The sequence below is a fragment of the Podarcis bocagei genome (genome assembly GCF_964188305.1).
Source record: "Podarcis bocagei genome assembly, chromosome: 16".
Classification (NCBI taxonomy): Eukaryota; Metazoa; Chordata; class Lepidosauria; order Squamata; family Lacertidae; genus Podarcis; species Podarcis bocagei.
Window position 1 is genome coordinate 11721707 of NC_138142.1, and position 17112 is coordinate 11738818.

A 17112-nucleotide genomic window follows, 5' to 3' on the forward strand; every position below is an offset into this window, starting at 1 on the left:
TCTTAGAGCTATTTGTAAAAGTTAAAGCAGATCTTGGTACAGAGAGATAGTGGGTTGGGGGGGGAGGGGACTGGAGGGGACTGACAAGCTTTTTGGCAATCCACTGTGCTGGAAGCTAATAAAGATTTTAATGGGGAGGCCTCATTAGGATTAGGCAGAAGATCTGTTATCTCAGATTTACACAACATAAATGGTGAAGCAACACAGAGTTCCATCCCCCACCCCAACCTCCTTTCTGTGCTCGCTAAATAGTGCAGTAGAATGGAAAATCTTTTAAAATTCAATTGGGCTTGCTTGCTGCCAGGAGCCATTGGCAGCTGTTTGCTGGGCGAAGGCAGAGGAAGAGCCTAGGAAGGCATTTGCAAGGAGAGGCTTAGGGGATGTGTGACGAAAAGGAGGATCCCAAAGTTAACTCTTACAAGCTGACACAAACAGCTTGATATATAAATGAACATTACATAGGCTCAAATGGAAATTCAAAACAAAACAATGTGGACTAGTTTGTTTCAGAGCAAAAGCCGTGTATGCTGATGAAATATCAGCAGTATAGACAATTATAACTCAGGAAATATCAAGAGAACCCAGATGGCTTTTGCCCTTAGTCTTCTTCCTTGGTGATCTCTGTCCTATGTTCATAACCACTGTTAAGCATAAAAACAAAATTGAATCTGCAAAATAATAATTTTATATAAGCAAATCAAAACCAAAGCACCACCTGTAAGGATAGAACATGATTATTATTATTAAAAGAAATGTAAAATAAAAAACACTAATCTAAAAAATATTTTTAAAGTATGCGGTATTTTTCGCTCTGTAGGACGCACTTTTTCCCCTCCAAAAATTAAGGGGAAATGTGTGTGTGTCCTATGGAGCAAATGCAGGCTCCTTGGCTTCAGCAGAGAGGGAGAGCTGTGCAGCGCCCCCTCAGCAAAGCGGGAGGAGAAATGGAAGGGGCTCCTTTTCTCCTGTCACTTCGCTGAAGGGGCGCTGAGCAGAGAGGGGGGAATTTTTTTTTCTTGTTCTCCCCCTCTAAAACAAGGTGCATCCTATGGTCGGGTGCATCCTATAGAGTGAAAAAACGGTAATTTAAAAAGAATAGACCAGCTGGGGCTTTAGCAATATTTATCTAATCAGAGATATGTGACTACTGTATTGTTCAATCAAGTGGGCCCGCTATGGCAGTGGTTTTAATTTGTTTTAAACTGTTTTTAATGCACTATTTTATATTATTGTAACCTGCCCATGGAAGAACGGGTAACAAACCTAATAATAATATGCTTTGCTTGTTAAAAGCCACAGGTACAATCCCCAGCCATTTTAGGTAGGACTGGGAAATACACTGGTTTGAATTTGTGGAAAGCAGTTCATATAATAATACTGAGCTAAATGGACTCTGTATAAGGCATCTTCAAATGTTCTAACCTTATCCCATTATCTTTTATGAAAAGCTAAATAATCATTTTGCACCCTCTAAGGTACAATGTACCTGCTTCTGTAATAGGGAAATATATGCTTAGACATCTCATTTCACTTAAACACACCATTTCCCCCCCCCATCCCTCATCTTCTTTGATCTGACTCTGCAGCACCCAATAGCACCTCTTTTCAACCCTTTACCCTTTCTAAAGCCATTGTAATATTGACTTATCAACCTAACAGTTTCTTGGGTTTCATTCAGAGTGCGCTGAGATCATGGAAAAATATTCACATCCCTTGAGTTGCATTGTAATTTCTTTCTTTGTCATCTGTGATTCCTATTTTACTTAACTGGTGTACTGAATATTGTGTTGGGCCACTTTTATCACTGGCATTGGCTTCTAGTATGCCCTTTGTTAGAGCAGAGTCAAGTTAAGGCAAAGCTGTCAAACTTTTCATTAAAAGTCTTTATGCATAAAGAGGAACTTTTCTCCATGCCTATACTTTTAAAGCAAATACTTGCAGATTCACCTTGAAACGGTGACTCTTTTAAGGCTGTTTAAGCAGAGCCGATTCATTTGTTTTTATCTAGTTGTCAGACCATCACGAAACACATTTTAACAGTAGGAAGATAATGTCAACAGAAGTTACGGTAATTCAGACCCAGATAAACTACAACATAAACTTAGAACAGCAAATTTCTATGGCAGATTGCAACATGCCCCCCCTTTTTTAAAAAAAAACTCTTTCCCTTGCTTTAATTAATATTAAAATGAAATATTAAAATGAATGGAAAGGCAACTAGACAAACCACGCCTCTTGGTCCTTCCTGGTGACCGGGATGACTGCTGAAGGCCTGGGCAGGGGGCAGTAGAAAATGTCCACTCTCTAGGCCAGTGTTCATCATCCCTGACCATTGGCTAAGCTGGCTGGGGATGGTGGGAGTTGTAGTTCAACAATATCTGGGGACCCAAGATTGAAGAACATTGCTGTAAGTAAAAGATATTGCTGTTGCTGTTGTGGATCCTCTCAAAAAAACCCCACCCCCATTCTAAGCTACCCATACAATGAGCAGTGGAGAATTTATAACAGCCTAATGCAGGGATTGCCAAAAGCCACTTCTCTGCACAAAACGTCAACTACCATTATGTATGGACAGTACAGAGCTAGATGAACCAATGATCTGTTTTCCTAAAGGAAACCTCACTGTGCCAGCAAATGGGACCAGGGCCCTACCACCAACTCAAGGTGTAGCCATGGTGGTGCCCTCCAGATTCTGCTGGACTACAATTCCCATGTCCATGATCATTGGCTGTGCTGGCTGGGGCTGATGGGTGTCAGAGTCCAACAACAACTGGGGGCACCACATTGGCCAGCCCTTTTCCTACTCTTAAGAGAATCCATAGCCCATTGGTTAGTCCAGTCGACTTCCTTTGTGGTATCTTCACAGAAATCATTACACTGACTTAATACATCTTGGAAGCCTTTTCAAACCCTGTGTTTGACCTTTCGTAGTATTGAAGGCACAGCAACTATGCTGAATCCAGCCGGTGTATGTCTGGTCAGTGCTTAAATAAGAGAACGCCTGGAAATCCTGTGTATATTTATTTGACCTCTGTGGAAGAAAGGCAGGATAGAAATGTAATAAATGTTAATGATAGGGACCACTCGCTAGCTAGCCAAATTTGCTGCCCATTTTGTTAGTTAGACCCCTACCTCTCTCAAGAAATGAAGGGGCAGAGGCGGACTCAGATCCATGAAATGACCCCCCCTTTTGCCTAGGTGAAAAAGAGATTTCTGTTAAAAGTGTTTGATTGTGAACAGAACTTTTTGTTTTGTCTGTAGAACTCAGCGGACCTGGAGCTGCCTCGTATCAGGAGTGGCTTGGTAGCAAGCAAGGTATGAGATCAAGTCTCTCCAAATGGGCATCTGGGGCTGGTTGTGTGTGTGTGTGTGTGTGTGTGTGTGTGTGTGTGTGTGTGTGTGTGTGTTTTGCTTTGGGGTGCCTGAACTGAGTTGCAGTCTCTTCTTCTGCTTTTGTCTTTCGTTTTCTTTCTCTAGTGCAAAGTTGGGCAACCAAGGCCCACCAAGTGTCGTTCGACTGCAACTTCCATCAGCCCCAGCCAGCATGGAGAATTGTTAGGAATGATGGGAGTTGTAGTCCAACAAACCTAGCAGGCCACAGGTTCCCCCAACCCGGCTCTGGCGCTTCCTTTATTTCTGTTAATAGGCATGTGCTCTTTTGTATGTCCCCATCCCTGCAATTCTGCAGCTCCTCCTCCCCTCCCTTCCCCCAGCTATGCTGCCAAGCTTCCAAATTCCATTGTTTTGGATCCAAAAAGTGCACACGTGTTATAAAATTTCATTTTCCAACTTAATTGTACAATTAGAAGAAAAAAAACAAATTAATATTGAATTGTGCTTTATAGACTTCCATGGCTAGGCTATGTGTGTGCATGTGGTTGGGGATCACTTTGTTGTTATTACTGACGGGCTTATTCAGGCCTATCCAAACCATACTATTTGCCTTTGCTTTACATTTGTTCTGGTTTTGTGTTCTTATTTTCATTCTGTAGTTTCAGGCTCCCTTGAAAAAATGTTCTGGGTTTTTTTATGAGACAAGGTATAAATATGAACCAAATTTAAATGGCAATCAGTTGTTGTTTTTTTTAAAAAAAGAAAACTAGAAGTGATTTGTTTATTTTAAATTTCATATCCCACCATACTTCCATCATGGAATTCAAGGCAGCATATAGAAGATTCACAAGAGGTCTTCCATTCAGGCAGTTACTATAGACTAAGAACTACTTAGTTTTAGCATGTTCATTGCTTTGTGTGCTTACAGACTGTAGCCCTGGCCTTGGTGGATGAGACCTGCAACAAAATGCTGCAGTGTGGAGTGTCCCTGTTCAGGAGTCACAGGAACATAGGAAGGTAGCTGGCCATTCAGCTCCGTATTGCCTACACGGACTGGCAGCATCTCTTCAGGGTTTTAGGCAGGGAGTTTCTCCCAGCCCTACATGGAGGTGCTGGGGACTAAACCTGGGGATTTCTGCATGCAATATAGATGCTGTACCGCAGAGCTGCTTTCCCTGTCCTTCCCAAAGTCCAGACACCCCATTCCATTCCTGTCGCTACTCAATTTCCCGTATCTCCCCACAACACCCAATCAACATTCTGTGATCACTGAGCATGCTCATTCTGATGTTTAGGGGTCCCCCCCAAAAAGATCTTTTATATTTCTGTAATCCTTGAAGACCCATCAAGCCTGCTGAAGACTCTCTCTTGTGCATGGATAGAGATGTTTTAGTTTCATATCCAGAAGCGGCTCGCTGGGTGGGACAGAGCTGCTATGCCCATGTGGCAGGGGGGTTGGTGTGGTGCAAACACACTAGCTGAGCCAATGGGACCCCTCTGCCAGTATGTTTTTTTTTTTTTTTTAAATATTTTTATTGGGTTTTCACATTTTATATAAACACAAACAACACACCAAAACAAACATAAAAAACAACGAACATGAATAGTTCCCGAAAATCTTATTTTCTAACCCTAGTCCTTGACTTCCCCCCACCCCCTCCCCTGCATCCCTATTCCCAAACTTATGTCAGCAAGTTGGCATTTCTTCCATCTTAATATTAGTCCTTTTATAAAAAACAAAAATAAATTTTCCCTAAGTTGGACCCCAATTCTCTTCCCTCGATTTCTCATTTTTTCTTACATAACTTTCTTAATACTAAACCCCCTGGTCTTGAGTGTTGTTTAAATTTGATACTTCCCTCCCTCCCCTCCCCGCTTTGCGTCCTTTCCCGAGACATGTCCAAATTAACAGTTTTTAGCCTGGATTCCGGATATCCGAGGCTCTCAATTCTCTTTTAGTCCCTCTCCGCCGGTTTTGTTGGTAGTCCTTTTCGTCTATCATCGAGTCTCGAAAGATTTCCTTAACAATCAATCCAATCAGTCCATAGTCTCTTCCCATATTTAAAGGCAACTGCTGAGAAATTTCCACAAGGCCTAAGTCTTGCTGATAGTCAAAATCAAAGTCTATGTGGAGGCCCCAATTGTACTTCTTTATTTCGAGCTCCTGAGTTCCATAAAGTCCCAGGGCCTCCACTTTCATCTTCTGTATCTTTCGTAGGCTTAGAGTGGATTTAATCCAATAGTCTCCTTGCTTGTGTTCTCCAGATGTCGGCTTCTGGTTAGTACTTTCCCAGATAACTTGTTCTCTTTCTTGTTTTGTCTTCTCCTCTTCTTTGTTTATTGTTTCAAATTCAGCTGTGGGTTCTTTCTCACTCAGGCCCTCATTACTTTCAGCAGAACTACTTGTTTCCAAATCCAAGGTCGTCAATTGTTTACTCATAGCTGTAGTCTGCTCCTGTAGGGTTCCCACCAGTGAGAACATTCTTTCGATTTCTCTCAGTATCTTTCCACCCACAGCCATTGTAATTCCACAGAATTTCCCCTAGAGGGAATCTGGTTACTGAGTAACCTTTTCTCCAACAATCCTCTGTCCTATTATTGTTTCTTTGTTTCTCAAAATTTTAGTTCAATTGTAACTCCTTTTAATCCGGAGAGGTCTTAAACAGCAATTTTTTTCACTATTAATAGTCCATTTGACAGCTTTTGACAGCTGTCAAATTCTGCTCCTCTATACAGGCTCCAAAGCAGGTCGCTCCCGGGCCCGGGAGGGAGGGTTGTTTACCACAAAACAAAGACTCTTCCAACACTCCACTCTCCTGCTCAAATTTACCTTTCTAAATCTTGGAAGTTACTGTCTTTTTAAAACTCACCCTTTACAGGGTAGGCACTCCAGCTTAGTTCTTGTTTCGTTGCTCTGGATCGTCTGCAAGGGGGGGTGTGGGGACTTCCTTTTAGCACACCCCCCGGTCGTCTCAAATTCAAAAGGTAAAAGTTTTAAAGTTCAGTTCCAAATTACTCACGGGTTCTTTTTTCAGTCCGAATTTCAAGGAAGGAAGTCAGCGCTCTCCAGTTATGGCTCGCGGCTTCGCTCAGCGGCGGTAGCGGTCGACTCTCAGTGCCACGCCGTCCCCTGTATCCCCTCCGTAGCCTTTAAAAAGGCTCATTGCGAATCAGGGGGGGCGCTTAAGGCACCCGCCGAGTCTTCAGTCCGCAGGCTTCCGCGCCTGCGGTTTTTAAGGGTCCCCGTGTCGCCGGCACGGCAAAGACCCATCCACCGCTGAGCCGATTCCCTCCGGAGCTCGGAGGGAATCCGCCATTTCCCGATCGCGCCAACCCGGAAGTCGGCCTCTGCCAGTATGTTTGCACCACAGCAACCTCTCTGCTGCCTGACCCGTCTCCCAGTAAGCAACAGTGACCCGCCTGCTGGGAAGCCTAGTGTAATGGCTCCTTCCCCACCTGGAGAGCCTCTGCTGTTCATAACCAACAGCACTCACCTCCAAACATTGGAAATCAAAGGAATAATGCAAACTAGGCCTGATCTTTTTTATTTATTTATTTATTTATTTATTAAATTTGTATACCGCTCATAGATCTCAGGTCGGTTCACAACGTAACCATGGAAGACTTGCTTCACACTTTGTGAAGCACGAGTTTAAGGAACTCTCCTCATCCCCATTTTAATTTAATCAAGATGCTGTCATTGAGTATAATTTGTGCATTCCCATTTGCCGACGGAGACTGCCAAAATGAATGCTTAACAATGATTAGGTATTTGCTGTAGTCAGTAAAGGAGAGGGGATGTGAAAAGATGAGTGTAAAAGGAGCAAAAGAGGAAGCTAGTTTAGATGGAAGAAAAAAGCAACACACACACAAAAACACAATCTCGGCTGGAGAATTCACTTGCCTCTGTCTTTGATTCAAAGCTGGAGGTACATCTGTTATTGGAGAAGAAGGACCTCCTGATTGCCCAGCCGTTGCAAGAAAATTAAACCCAGCAAAAACAATAAAACAAAAGGATCTTTTGTTCTGCTTTTTTGACAATAATGTAGGAGGGTCACCGTTTCAGCTGACAGCAGCCCTCTCTCTTGTGTTACAGTCACATGTTCCGGGTCAGCAGCAGGGCAAAACCTTGACACTGTTACTGATGACTGGAACTACGTTAAGATAATTATTTCCCTTTATCTCTTTGCTGTAAGCTCATGACAAATGGAATTCTGGGCTGGAAGGAGCATATCCCCCCCCCCCAGCTGCTTATTAATGCAGGCTTACCCATTCAGACTAGGGCAAGTCTCTCGCCGGCATCTGTGTTGGCTTCAAACCTCATTCTGGGCAAACAGGCATTGGGGCCTAAGGCAGAAGCACAACACTAAACTCTGCCCAGGTGGTGGAATTGTTGTACCTGGTGCTGAATCATGCCCAGGTGACTTGTGGCAAACGCCTGATTCACGGTTCTGCCTAACAAACCTTCTACATCTCGTTCATGGCAACCGACTGGATTTCCTTCAGGGAGGAGGAGCATGGGCACATTTAAGAAGCATGCATGCCATATGTGCATTGCATGTGGTCATCCTGCATAAATCCATTTTGCTGGGTTTACACATGGCATTAAGCTGTTCTAGGTTATGGCTTCCCAGTGCACATATGCTGCTTGCACATGCAGCAAAACAGGCACATTGCACACACCTTCCTATGTAATCCATCATGTTGCAAGTGGCTCTGAACTAGTAGTTGCCAGCATGGTGCCTGTGTGTGCCATGGTGCCCTTAGTGTCTAACACTGATGCCCGCAAAACCCAAAGTACTCCCTCCCTCAACTACCCAGATGTGTGCCCATGGGCCTATGAAGGTTGATGTCCCCTGACCTGATCAATTCCTTTGCAAGTTAGTTGCTGCACTTAGCCTTGCCTTTACACTGTGTATACCCTCCCTTGACCTCTGTCTGTGCTTTCTTGCCCATAACAGGACCCCATAGAATGTGGAATACAGGCAGGTCAGAATATGGTCCTCTAGTCTCATCTTAGTCTAGTGCGGGGGTCGGCAGCCTAAGGCCCATGGGGGTCGTTTAACCGGCCCACAAGCTGCCCCCAAACTGAGCCATCCGCTCGGCGAGTCCCCGCACGCTGCGCTAAACTAGCTTCCGTGACACTGGAAATCGTGTCTGCGCAGACTCCGAAATCATGTCTGCGCAGATGCTGGAAATCGCGGACGCGCAATCCAGCCCACGGAGGGATCTCCGCTGGAATGAACCAGCCCAGGCGAGGTAAACCTTGCCGACTCCTGGTCTAGTGGCTAGGAAGGTAAAGTGAAAAAGAATAACCAGGTAAAGGTATGGGCAACCTTTTCTCAGCCAAGGGCCAAATTCCCTTGAGAGTAATCTATGAGGAGGTCACATGGCAAGGAGGGGTGGGCAGGGCCAGAGTAAAAAGTGAGGTAGGGGCACCCTGTTTTCTCTCTCCCTGACTCTCTTTCTGACACCCCTTCTCCTTTTCCTTCCCACCCATTGGGCTGGCAAGGGAGGGACAGGTTGCTGTCACCCGAGAGACCAAACCAATTGCTTGCAGAGGGCTTTTTGATTGACAGGTGCATGGAATTAGACTGAGGTTGACAGGTGGCCAGCCTGCAATCTAGAGATGGTTTACTGGGAAAGATAAACCGAGGGTCATTGAGGTCTGCCAGCATGTCTTCCAGCCCCTGCTCATCAAACTTTACAACTTTTGGGCGTGTGTTTGTGTGCGTGCACGCATGCTGTACAACACACCCACCCCGAAATGTAATGTGTAAAAAGGCCCTGAGGTCCTCTCCCTCTGAGAATTCTATGTACAGTCAAGAAGGGTGGGGTTCATAGTTTTAGGACACTTTGTTCTTAGCATGAGCAGCTAGTACAGTTTTCATCTTCCTCCTCTCAAAGCATTGCATGTGGATGTTATCCTATATGTGAATCTTGCCTGTGGTAAGATTCTGAGATGAATTCTCAGAAACTACAGATGTGAGGGTGGATAAATTCGTGGGTTGAACTTCATTCTGTCGGTGAGTAAGCAGAAGCACATATGATTCTCATATCCAAAGATAAAAGGTTTCCTATAGAGCAGGGGTGGGAAACCTCAGCACTGGGGACCAAGGGCAGTCCTTGGTCATGCCCCTCTCCAATCCTGCTTTGTACCCCAGGTGTTTTTGCCTGGCTGGAACATGTCATTGAACTCTGGTACTGCTTCTGGCTTGCCTACATGGATGATGGAGAGGGATGTATCTGAATGTATGTGAATGTAGCCTGCTGTGCCAAGGCAAAATTTAGATTTGTTGCTCCAACCACCACTGGAGTGTGGCCCAGAAGGGGATGTGAAAAAGATCCCTGGCGCCTGCCATGGAGAGTTCTGGGCTTTTCCTTACACATTAATTGGGGCCCATTAACTCACAAATTTGGAATAGATTTCCCATAAAACAAAACATTGTACATTGATGAAGATGATTTGAGTGTTTTAGATTTTTAATTGCATTCTTGCTTTGTTATCTAAAGACCTTTTTTCAGTATGTTCCTTTACTTTCAATGGACACAGGCTGCTAATTATTATTATTATTATTATTATTATTATTATTAATTTATTTATTTATACCCCGCCCATCTGGCTGGATTTCCCCAGCCAATCTGGGCGGCTCCCAATCGAATATTAAAAACGCAATATAGCATTAAACATTATAAACTTCCCTAAACAGGGCTGCCTTCAGATGTCTTTTAAAAGTAGGATAGTTGCTTATTTCCTTGACATCTGATAGGAGTCCTCCACACCAGCCCGCCCCCTGTCCCCCAAGAACAGTACTTCTGTCTTGTCAGGAATAAACCTCAATCCGTTAGCTGCCATCCATCCTCCAACCACCTCCAGGCATTCACATAAGACCTTCACTGCCCTCGCTGGTTCCGATTTAAAAGAGAGGTATAACTGGGTATCGTTATGATGATTATTATACCTTAGGGGTGGGTGTATACTCAACGGTCCCAAGAATTCTCAGTTTGACCATTCTAACTCTTGAGGCAGCCAAACTGGTACACTTTCAGGTATTGTGGGTTACAACTTCTCTGACCGTTGCCCATGCTGGCTGGGGCTGATGGGAGCTAATGGGGGGTTTAGTTCACAGCATCTGGAGGTCACTGTTCAACTACTTCTATTCTAACCACTTGAAGTCTTCCTCTCCAATGTTTTTATGCTCGTCGCCTGTTCTGTGACAGTCTTGTAAGAGCCTTTCTTTGCATAAATAGGATGCAGCCATTCGCCTTCAGCAGTAAACAGGTTTTGCAGACCTGTCCTGCGCCATACTGTGGCCTTTTCTTCATGTTTTTAGCTTCAAGCTCCAGCGAAATGTGACTGCCACAACTTCCTTTTATAACAGCTTGGTCATCTCCCAGAAATTATGCCATAATGAGCTTTGGTTTATATGTTTTACCTGTCTCCTCATTAAAGTGCTATCTTTTCAGAAGAGGCGCTTTGTGTGTTGAAATATTGCATGCTTAAAATGAAGGCAGGTTTATAAGAATTTAATGTACTTGGGAGCCAAGGTTTTGCAGCTTTATGGCGTAGATGTTGTAACAAAGGACTTTATGGGTAGGGTGTGCTATATTTTACCCAAGCAGTTGCTCAAGGAAGGGAAAAGAAAAAGAAAAAGAAACCTTAAGCAAAACCCTTCTGGTCACGCAGGACAAACTCTCTGCACTAAATAGCCACACCCATTTGGACTGAGCTGGTTCCATTGGTCTTAAACAGCTATATATCCTCCCTCATGTTTGAACCCCCTGCTATGGCAGCTTGCCTGTTTGAACATGAGGCTGAGGATGTAGTGAATAATTGAACCACAACCATTACTGGTTTGCTGTTGTGAGACACAGCTGACGTGCTGTATATCAGCATTCAATAGGAACAGGGAAGCTGCCTTATATTAGATTGACTGTTCCTCGAGTTCAGTGTTGTCTGCTCTGACTAAGTTCCATTCTCCAGGGTCTTGCCTATCATCTGCTTTTCTGATCTTTTTCTCAAATGGAGATGTCAGGGACAGTAGTGGCCAGCATGGTGGGGTGGTTGGTGCTCCCCTGGCCTCAGTCTGTAGTGTTGCTGCTGCTTACCAGGAGGTGGATAGAGAGGGGACAGAGAAAGTAGGCATGGTGCAAACTCAACAGTGGGAGTGCTGGATTAGCTCAGTTGGTGCATTTGCAATGAGCCCACCTTGTCCATTCCTCTCTACCTTGCATTAAACAACAGTGATGCGGCCAACTGAAGGTCATGTTAGCTCTGCTGTCTCACCACACTTGCTGGTTGGAGATTGAACCTGGGACCTTATTCATTCAAGGCCATGTGCTCTACCAAACTACTGCTGAGTTATAGTTCCTCCTTTTAATGTTGCGTGTTAACCATATAACTCTTGAGAGTCCCATGGACTGCAAGAAGATCAAACCTATCCATTCTGAAGGAAATCATCCCTGAGTGCTCACTGGAAGGACAGATCCTGAAGCTGAGGCTCCAATACTTTGGCCACTTCATGAGAAGAAAAGACTCCCTGGAAAAGATCCTGATGTTGGGAAAGATGGAGAAGGGGACAACAGAGGAAGAGATGGTTGGACAGTGTTCTTGAAGCTACCAGCATGAGTTTGACCAAGCTGCGGGAGGCAGTAGAAGACAGGGGTGCCTGGCGTGCTCTGGTCCATGGGGTCAAAAAGAGTTGGACACGACTAAACAACAACAACCATAGAACACTAATGGAAGACCACTGTCCCGCTCGCCATGCAGGGTTTGTGATTGTTCTTTGTGTGTAAGAGACTCTGACATGTTGGCCTCCTGTCTGCAGTGGTAGATTCCAGACGCAGCTTTGCCATCTCAGTGAGAACTAGGTCTAATTGGAAAAGAGAGTGGAAGGGAAACCTCCAGGGTTGATGTTGTCAAATTTTCGACAGAGGCTACAAATGGTAGTGGCAACTGCACAGTTCCTCTCTTAAGAGATATCAAAGGCTTCGCACACACTGTTATCTGACAGCTGTTTTAACACTGTTGACAAACCACCTGCCTTGTTTTAATTAACTCCTATAGGGAGAGTGCACATGACCTGCAGAAATCAGACGCACTTAGGTAGTGGGAAAGATGTTGCACCACTGGAGGAATGGGAGACACCCCTGGTGATTGATGTTCTGTAACAACTGGCATTCATACTTGTAAGAGGGACAGTCTACAAATGGTGCCATTACTAAGTTCAATGTGCTGGTTTTGCTGTATATACAGTTTTGAATCAGGGTACCCTTGAAAGATCATTTTACCCCTCTCAATCAGTCACTGTGCTCTGCAACTTGTGGCCTCTTGCAGGCAGTGTTAGAAACTCAGATATATAAGCTAGGTGCCAAATGGTTCCTTAAACCAAGGTTACAGTCGCCAAAAAGGAATGGCTAGTTGCCATTTTGGGGCCAGATGGCTTTAAAGACTTTTTGGTTCCTGAAATTCATTTTGATTGTGCAGATAAAATGTCACGGATTGAATTCTACAGGATGTGTTGTTAGTGGGTGAAAACAGGTACAATCCAAGGATCCCTAGGCATGCTTGCACCTCTGGATGGTGGAGATGTCAGGTGCCATCCTGGCACCCGGGCATCTTCACTTGGTCGCAAGTGGTCGATAGCCAGGTGCAAAATGTGCCTGGCAAATTTTGAGTGCTGCTTGTAGATACCATCCTATTGGGAGGCCTGTTTCACATATTGTAGGAATTAGGCCTTCAGTGTGAAGAACCTACCCTTTGCAATTCCCTCCTGTTAACAGTTAGGGAAGTGACATCTCTGTTGTCATTTTGGTGCCGACTGAAGACTTCTTCCAAAAAGCCTTTTAATACCTTTCTTGGTCTGTCTCTGTATCGGGATTGTTTTTTTAGACATTTTAATGGTTTCTCATTTGTGTCTTTGCCACCCTTGGCTCCTTTGGGAGGAAGGGCAGGATATAAATTAAATTATATCATTACTCTTACTATTGTTATTGTTATTATCATTAACAACAATTTCTCACTGGTACTTCACTGGTGGAATTGACCATTTTTTATATTAAAAAAAGAAGTCCCACTTGCCATTTGTTGTAGATGCCAGTCTACACACTCTAGTGTAGCGGTTATCATGTTTGTCTCACCTGAGAAAGGTGTCCAGTTCCTACTGCTCCATAGTTCTGTGGACTCCAGTGTGAATGGCGCTGCTGGTGGCTGGGAAGGTAGGGTGCATCTCTTGCCACACCCACACTATATATTGGGAACTGTAGTTTGTTAAGGGTGCTGAGAGTTATTAGAAGATTCGTATTCCCCTTACAGAGCTATAATTCCTAGAGCGGTTTAACAATCAATTCCTCTTCCCAGGGAACTTTGGGAATTGTAACTCTGGGAGGGTAATAGCGGTCTCCTAACAACTCTCAGGCACCTTCCCTAATGGACAAACTTTCAGGTGCCAGGTGCCTGTAGTGGGTGATGCCAGAGACAAGACTGGGTGGAGCAGTGGCTGTAACTCTTTAACAGTAGGCTACATTTCAGATAACAAAACCCAGAGATTTTTACATCCCTCCTGCCAACATCTGTCTTCCATCCATACAAGCAAGAGGCACTATCGCAGTTCAGGGATACATTCCAACCTTGCAAAAGTTGAGTTTTGAGGGCAACAGGGAGAGGAGGCTTGGGAGACTGCATTCAGCCCACAAGCCAGAGGTTCCCTATTCTCGTTATACTGATTTATGATGAGCCTTAAGTTTGGTTATTGAACTGCCCTTATGGAATATTCACACAACCAGTTTGCACAAGTGTATCTAGTAATGGATTCAGTTTCAGGGTTCATCTGATGTACAAATTCATGTGTGATCTGGTGCCAAGCTTCCCTTTCCTTGCACCATGCAAATAATTTTGCTGTTCCTAAAAGAGAGATCTCTGTTTTTATGTAACGCGGGGCATTGCCATTTATGACCCTGGGCCCTCTTTGAAACTCTTTGCCCCAGTCCTAACACTGGTGGATTTCTCCTTCCTTCTTTTTCTGGTCACTTTAATGCCTGAGAGATCTGTCATAAAGACTGCAAGATACCCTCTTTGTAATGTCCAAGGGTTCTGCATTGTTGTTGGTGCGCCAGCAGATTTTCATTGTATTTCTCTGCAAAACAAAACACCAACCCTAGCTTCATTATAGGGAGGAAAGCATATGGGCCTCATTAATGAAGAATTACTGTGCTCCATCTCATTTTTGCAGCTCACATGAGGGAAAGGGGAAAAGGAAGGAAGAGGAGATATTTTCTGTTCTTTTGCTTATTCTGTCCCCTCAAAGAGAGGGGGAGAGAAATGCCTGCCAGCCTCTGGCTCTCTAAATTGGTAATGGTTTCTGGAAGGCATCCAGGCTGTTGTAAATATGAACTTTTGTCAATATTCCCCAAGCTTCCATGGACTCTGGGGTGGGCTTTATTAGCTGAAGGTCACTCCATTATGTTCCTCCCTCTCCTGAGACCTTTGATTCTTTTCTGAAAAGGACAGCCGCCATCCAAGGCCTCAGAAGCCAGCTTTCCCTTTAGCAGTGCTGGAGCTGATAAGCCTAAGGCGCATATTTCATCTATCCTCCACTGCTCTGCAAAGACAAATGGTATTTATAATCCTGGTTTCTTCTGGCTGAACAATGGAAGAGAGTGGTGGGTGGGAGGAAAGAGGGAGCGTATGTAAACACACTCCCCCCCCCCAGATACAGACACACTGAAACGACTATCTTTAAGCCCCTTCATCCATTCAGAGGGCCTCAAGGTCTTTGCTTGTGACACCTTTGCAGTCACAGAGGCTGCCCTATTAGGGCAAATGGGGCAGTTCCCCACCTGCTTGCCTTACAAGCAGTCCAGAGGGTGGTCCTCCTGGCTGTCAGCTTTCTCCCCCTTAGTTTCAATGTTGCCTTTGTAAATCTTAACAGAGAGGAGGATTTGGGGGGGCCCTATAATTTATAGGCTCTGCCTGGCAGTGGCAATAGCTCTACCTAGTGCTGGCCTCCCTGCCTTCCAGCCCACCAGTTTCAGTGGGAACCAGCCACCACTGATTTAAAGGAGCCAGCCCACCGCCAGCGTATGTCCATTCAATGAAAAAGACCCACACAGTTGGGCCCCCACCCATATAGTTGAGTCCTTTAAACGGTGTCCCAGCCAGGAGAAGCCACTGCCAGATAAGTGGCCCCACCCAGCTAGGGCAATCTCATTAAAGTATTGCCATATTGGCAGAGACCGGGGCCAGATATTAATTTAATGCCAACGTGTGTTTAAAGCAGGGATGGCTCTGTTAGACGGCACCTCCCATCAGCCCTAGTTAGCAACACCAGTGGTCAGGGATGATGGGAGTTGTAGTGCAGTTTACATCTGGAAGGCCTCTCATCCCCGTTCTCTAAGCAAGTACAGGGTTTCCATTCTGTTCAGGGCGGAAAAGATGATTTAAGGGGAGGAGTAACTACTGCATGCAAACAAGTGGAAGTGAACAAGTCTTGGTAGGGTTAGAATTGGATCAGGTTACTGGAGAGGAGGCAGCAGGTGTGAGTGCGGGAAGCTGAGGTCGCAAGGGACTTTTTGCTGCTAAAGAAGGTAGATGTCTTCCTCTCTTTGTAGAATTGGGAATCAATCAGGCTTTGGTGAAGAGGAGAGAATTATATTAAACTTGAAGGAAGGGGGGAACACGGGTGGCCATCAGAGTTTGTGGATGGCAGGGGGGGCAGTTCTTGCTTTTTTCTCTTCTGTAACATTGTGGGTTCTCTTTAGCATGGGATGAAATTCAAAACTTTTGTTTGCTCTGTTGGAAAACTTAAGAGCTGCTTTTCTCAAGCAGCAGAGTAATGGGGATGGGCTGGTGGGTGAGAGAACAGCCTGAAATTGGATGTGTATGTTCATGAAAAGGAGGATTTTTATTTTTTTAAACGCTAATACCCTCCATTGTTCTGGTGGCTGCACTCTTTGTATTGCTTTACTTAACACAAACAAAGAACTCATAACCACTGTGGTAAAAATATAATCCAAGCATTTTAAGTTGAAACTTGAAAATCCTACATAAAGGTGTGTCTTTTAAAGAGCAGTTTAAGATTTGCCTAAACAAGCTCAAACAGATTGTGCTAAAGAAAAGGAATACCTGGTGGTGTTCTCTAGAAAGGTATTGGGGCATAGGGAAAGGTGTGTGTGTGTGTGTGTGTGTGTGTGTGTATTTCATTTATAGCCCACCTTTTTCCAAGAAGCTAAAGGTGGTATACATGGTTCTCCCCCTCCTCATTTCATCCTTAAAACAACCCTGTGAGGTAAGTCAGGCTGAGAGGCTGTGATTGGTCCAGGGTCACCCAGTGAGCTTCATGACTGAGTGGGATTTGAACCCGGGTCTCCCAGGTCCTAGTCTGCCCCTCTAATCACCTCGACACACTGGCTTTCTGTCATTCGGTGGCAGCATGTAGAAGCAACAAGGATGACTATTAAGGGGTTGTCGTTGAGGACACATCTGCACAATACATTTAAAGCACCATTATACTACTATTATTATTTAGGGAAGTTTTTAATGTGACATTTTAATGTATTTTTAATCTTTGTTGGAAGCCGCCCGAAGTGGCTGGGTACAATTATTGTTGTTGTTGTTGTAAATATTATTATTATTCCACTTTAACAGTTATCCTGGGAACTGTAGCTTGTTATCTGTGCTGACAGTTGTTAGGAGACCCCTATTCCCCCCACCCTCAATAGTGCTACAATTTGCAGAGTTTCCTGGAAAGAAGGCTTGATTGTTAAGCCAATCTGGAACTG

General features: G+C 44.6%; 1 protein-coding gene across 11 annotated transcripts in view; it reads left to right on the forward strand.

Annotated features, from left to right (window-relative positions):
* FBRSL1 (fibrosin like 1) overlaps positions 1-17112 on the forward strand; it is a 792844-nt gene that overhangs the window by 625094 nt on the left and 150638 nt on the right. For 10 of the 11 annotated variants that reach the window (XM_081174684.1, XM_081174690.1, XM_081174687.1 and 7 more), the window contains exon 6: positions 3262-3315. The exons of the other annotated variant lie outside the window; for it this stretch is intronic. In XM_081174684.1, coding sequence (XP_081030810.1) covers positions 3262-3315 — 54 coding nt within the window. The remainder of the gene's footprint in view (positions 1-3261; positions 3316-17112) is intronic. 11 annotated transcript variants of the gene reach the window in all.